Below are 4,097 nucleotides of genomic sequence, written 5' to 3'. Positions count from 1 at the left end.
AATTGTTTGTTAGCTTTGTTCCCTAGTTCCCTAGTTTAATAGCTGGAATAGCTTGTTGAATCCTGAGAAATACGCCTAATTTTATTCTTTACTATATGAGTGAAATATCTTTAAAATAGTGTCATTGACACGCCTCAAACTTTAATAAATCATATTCTCCATAATCAATTTTTTCCCACACATATAGCCAGTTGTTAATTTTCATGGTTTTTATTTTTGTCAGTCGTTTTGGCACTCGTGTACAATTATTTCATAAGATATGGTGAAAATGGTTTTTCAGAATCTATATAAAACCAATGGATGCCCACATATTAACGTACATAATTCCAGATCATGAATAGGTTATCTGAATGGTGGTACGAAGTGTAACAAAAGCTATATGCAAAATAAGTTACTCCTATGAGTTTACTTTCTCTACGTTGATAGTATAAGAAATTTGTACACAATCCAGTTATGTTCACATACAACTATATATGGTAACTTAGAAAATAAAATAATAATCTGCTTTAACAGTTAAATTGCACTGATGATATAAAAGAAAATATATTGGTTGTATATATAGCTTATAAATTAAATGGCAAAACATTAGCTAACTGGTGGTAAATTACTGGACATTTTTGAAGAGTGGAAAAAATTTTCATAGTGAAAATCGAATCTTTGCATCTCAAAAATTTAAGATAGTAATCCTACCATGTGCTACAACTGAATTCTCGGTTATTACATGATAAAGATGATAAACTCAAGAACAATTTAATATCAAAATGAATTTCTTATTTGAACCACCCATATAACACTCTTTCTGGTACTTTGATTTTCGTTAGAATTAACCCATCTAACACCCTTTCTGGTACTTAGTTCGAGCTGCTTAAATCATTCTCAATGAGTACCTTATCCAAATATAAAAGTATATTCCCTCTATCTCAATTTATCTGGATGTAGTTTGAATTTCGAAATTAGACTAATATTTGGAGTTGTGTTAATTATTGTAACTTAAAATACTAGTTTTTTTTTTATAGTTTTAAAATATGTAAAGTTTATTTCAAAGTACTTGAAAATTTTATGTCAAAATTAACCAACTCCACCGACGTATACAGAACAAATTAGAAGTAATTACTAACTTGCAAGTTGTGAGAGAGTACAAAGGATGAAGCCAACGAATCAATAATAATTCATTAAAGAAAAGAAATTGATACTCATAGTTGGCAAACAAGAAGTAATAGTGTAACAATCACCAAAACAAAGAGAAATAAACTTAAAAATATATATATAAACTAATTTAATTTCCAACTTGCAAGAAAAACGATACTAACCAGTAACCACTAAGAAATAGTTTTCAAATTGAAAGAGAGATTTTCTTCCTTCTATTATTTCTGGAAAAAAAACTGAAGAAGCAGAAAATTAAAATATAAAAGATACCGCGCGCCATTAATCACCGCCGCCCACCACTCTCATTCGTGCCCATGCAGCGCCGCCATTGCCACCACCCCAAGTTTCTGCAAGTTCAATTTCACCACTGTATCCGTAAACATTTTTGTGTCTTCCCCAGTATTTCCTTCTGGTATATCCACAATGTATGACTCCAATACTATAGTGTAAGCTTTTCCATTTTTCTTGAACTCATTCACTGATGTAACTGACCTATAATTATTCAGCCTATGCTCACCCCCCACCACCCTGAAGCTCAGAATATGCTTCTCATCGTCCAGAATCTCCAGTCGCTCCGTGCTCGTCGATGCTGGGATTCCTGACACTACGGACACTTCCCTCATGCTTCCAACACCACCATCACCTGCACAACGAATCCATTATCTAAAGTCAATAGGTTCAGAATGAGCGCATTTAAAAAAAGAAAATCCTATTAATTGATAAGTTTTGGTGGTAGAATGAGGATATGTGTTAGGCTAAACCAGCCAAAAAGATACTTTTAATACCGTGTGATATTATTTATTTTGGGTCGAGTTCGCACGGTTTTCCTAAATGACCCCATACCAATAAGTATATCCCTAATAGATAGGGGCGGAGCTAGAGTGTCGGATTCGGCCGAATCCAGTAGCTTTGATTCGAATTAAAAAATGCATTGAATATATAATTTGAGTTGAAAATGATAATTAAATTGAATTTGCAGAATCCATCTTGAATTCGTCTCTGATTACCTGTCATTTTGCAGCTTTTGATGAAATGCTTGTACTTCTGGGGGTTGTCGAAACGCCGAACAAAAGGCCACACGACGTTTGCCGGCGCCTCAATACGCTGCGTTATAAGTGAAGTGCAAGTGTTTGGCAAATGATCAAAGGTATGGTAGTTGTGAATCAATGGCTCTAGCTCTATGAATTCTTCTTCCTTAAGCCCGTGAGGAACTTGAGAACGAGACATTTTTCGAAAATTTGACCAATTAACAGGGAGAAAATGATAAGTCTATCTGATCACCAAACCAGAAAAAAGCATATGAAAACTGGCTAAGTCTGGCTTGGTTTTTGATGGTGGCTAAGATTATAACAAATAGAAATCAGCTTTCTTCATTTGCGGGAAATGGGAGAAAAAGTAGCAATGGAGGAGGATATGGGGTTTGGTGGTAGGGTGTTTGGCATTGTTTATTTAGCTCTACAGAATTTTTCTTTTTTCTTTTTGATTTTTTGATTTTTGGATTTTTGGACGAATATGCCCTTCGTTTGCCATATTATAACCAACCTGTCAGAAGTGAGATATTGTCTTTTTTTCAAAATGAGGGATTAAAAACAAATGAAGAAGTATATAGAATCATTGACTATGTTATGGATAGATTTAGAAAGGGCATAACATGCACACAATTACTATATTTGTTGTTTCTGTCATGTTTAAAAAATGATAAAGCCTCACCCACCTTATATATTTTAGAAAGATGCTTTTACACCTAGCTATTATAAGTAAAGTATTTATGGTGGGGTGTGGGTGGATTGGGGGCTTAGATTGTTCTTCTTGCTACTTTAGGTATATTGAGATTTGAGACAATACTTATCGTTATACTTATTTTAAGGTAGTATTAGCAAATAATTGATATAGATTACGCTAATCGCACATTTTAAGACGAGATACGTTAAGAAACTTTCTCTTTTTGAGCATATACTACATGAAAAGAATAGAGCATATTACATGGTGTTTAATGTCTTAAATTAAAGGATCGGATGTAGCTCAATAATAGAGCATTGTGGTAGAGCTACTACATTACATCCTACGTGTTCAACGTTTGGTACTCATTTTTTCCCGATAACTCGGGCATTTAGACCATACTTCCCAAAAAATAAAATGTGGTTGAATACATAGGCGGCCTCTGAAACTTCACAAAAAAAATCATTTAGACATTAGAACTAAGGCTATGCACATATTGGATATCAGAAGTCAAAGTTAAATTATACCTATTAGACACTATTTGTTGACATGACAAAATGCGTGTATTACACCTATTTTGAGATCGGAGAGGCTAAGTGTTTTCTCCTTCTCCTCATTCCTTCTATCTCCTTCCCACCACCATCCGCTGTCACCATCACCTCTGTCAAAGGCTGATCGAGAATTTGAAGTTTAGAGATTCTTACAACGATCTCCTGTTAATATATTAATAATAATTGAATTTATAGTCAAATATTTATAGATATTTAGTAGATTTTTTAGTATATATATATATATATATATATATATATATATATATATATATATATATATATATATATATTGATAAAAAACTACAAGGTTTATGTGAATTCTTAGATGATGTTCTAAATCTTCCTTGAGGTCCTCACCATCATTGACCCATCTTATTCTTTTTTCCCTACATCCAGCAACCACCTCCACTACCATATTCACCCATCCCCTTCCTCCCGATTTGCTGACATTGACACAATGTGTGTATTACACCTATCTTGTGATAGTTTGAGAGGCTAAGTGTTTTTCTCTTTCTCCTTCTTCCTTCTCTCTCCTTCCTACTCCCTCCGGCACCATCCATTGTCACCGTCATCTCCATCGACGACTTATTCAGAATTTAAAGTTTATGAATTCCTATAACTACTTCTAGTTAACAATAACTAGGTTCATAGTCGAATATTTATAGATATTTAATAAGTTTT

At 33.6% G+C, this 4,097-nt stretch overlaps 1 protein-coding gene across 1 annotated transcript; it reads right to left on the bottom strand.

Annotated features, from left to right (window-relative positions):
• Positions 1–1,252: 1,252 nt before the first annotated feature.
• LOC104210101 (abscisic acid receptor PYL2-like) lies at positions 1,253–2,608 on the bottom strand. The gene is made up of 2 exons (XM_009758910.2): positions 2,154–2,608; positions 1,253–1,789 (listed from the first exon to the last, which is right to left on the bottom strand). Exons 1-2 carry the CDS (start codon positions 2,371–2,373, stop codon positions 1,449–1,451), a joined length of 561 nt encoding a protein of 186 aa, XP_009757212.1. The 5' UTR covers positions 2,374–2,608; the 3' UTR covers positions 1,253–1,448.
• Positions 2,609–4,097: the final 1,489 nt, after the last annotated feature.

This window comes from Nicotiana sylvestris, chromosome 8, assembly GCF_000393655.2.
Source record: "Nicotiana sylvestris chromosome 8, ASM39365v2, whole genome shotgun sequence".
Classification (NCBI taxonomy): Eukaryota; Viridiplantae; Streptophyta; class Magnoliopsida; order Solanales; family Solanaceae; genus Nicotiana; species Nicotiana sylvestris.
This window is presented reverse-complemented; position numbering and strand designations above follow the sequence as displayed.

Bases quoted from the DNA above. Each gene is read 5' to 3' on its own strand.
- LOC104210101 (XM_009758910.2), bottom strand. From the start codon at position 2,373: ATGTCTCGTTCTCAAGTTCCTCACGGGCTTAAGGAAGAAGAATTCATA. The intron at 1,790-2,153 runs GTAATCAGAGAC...TTCGTTGTGCAG, and splicing joins CAAAAGCTGCAAAATGACAG to GTGATGGTGGTGTTGGAAGC.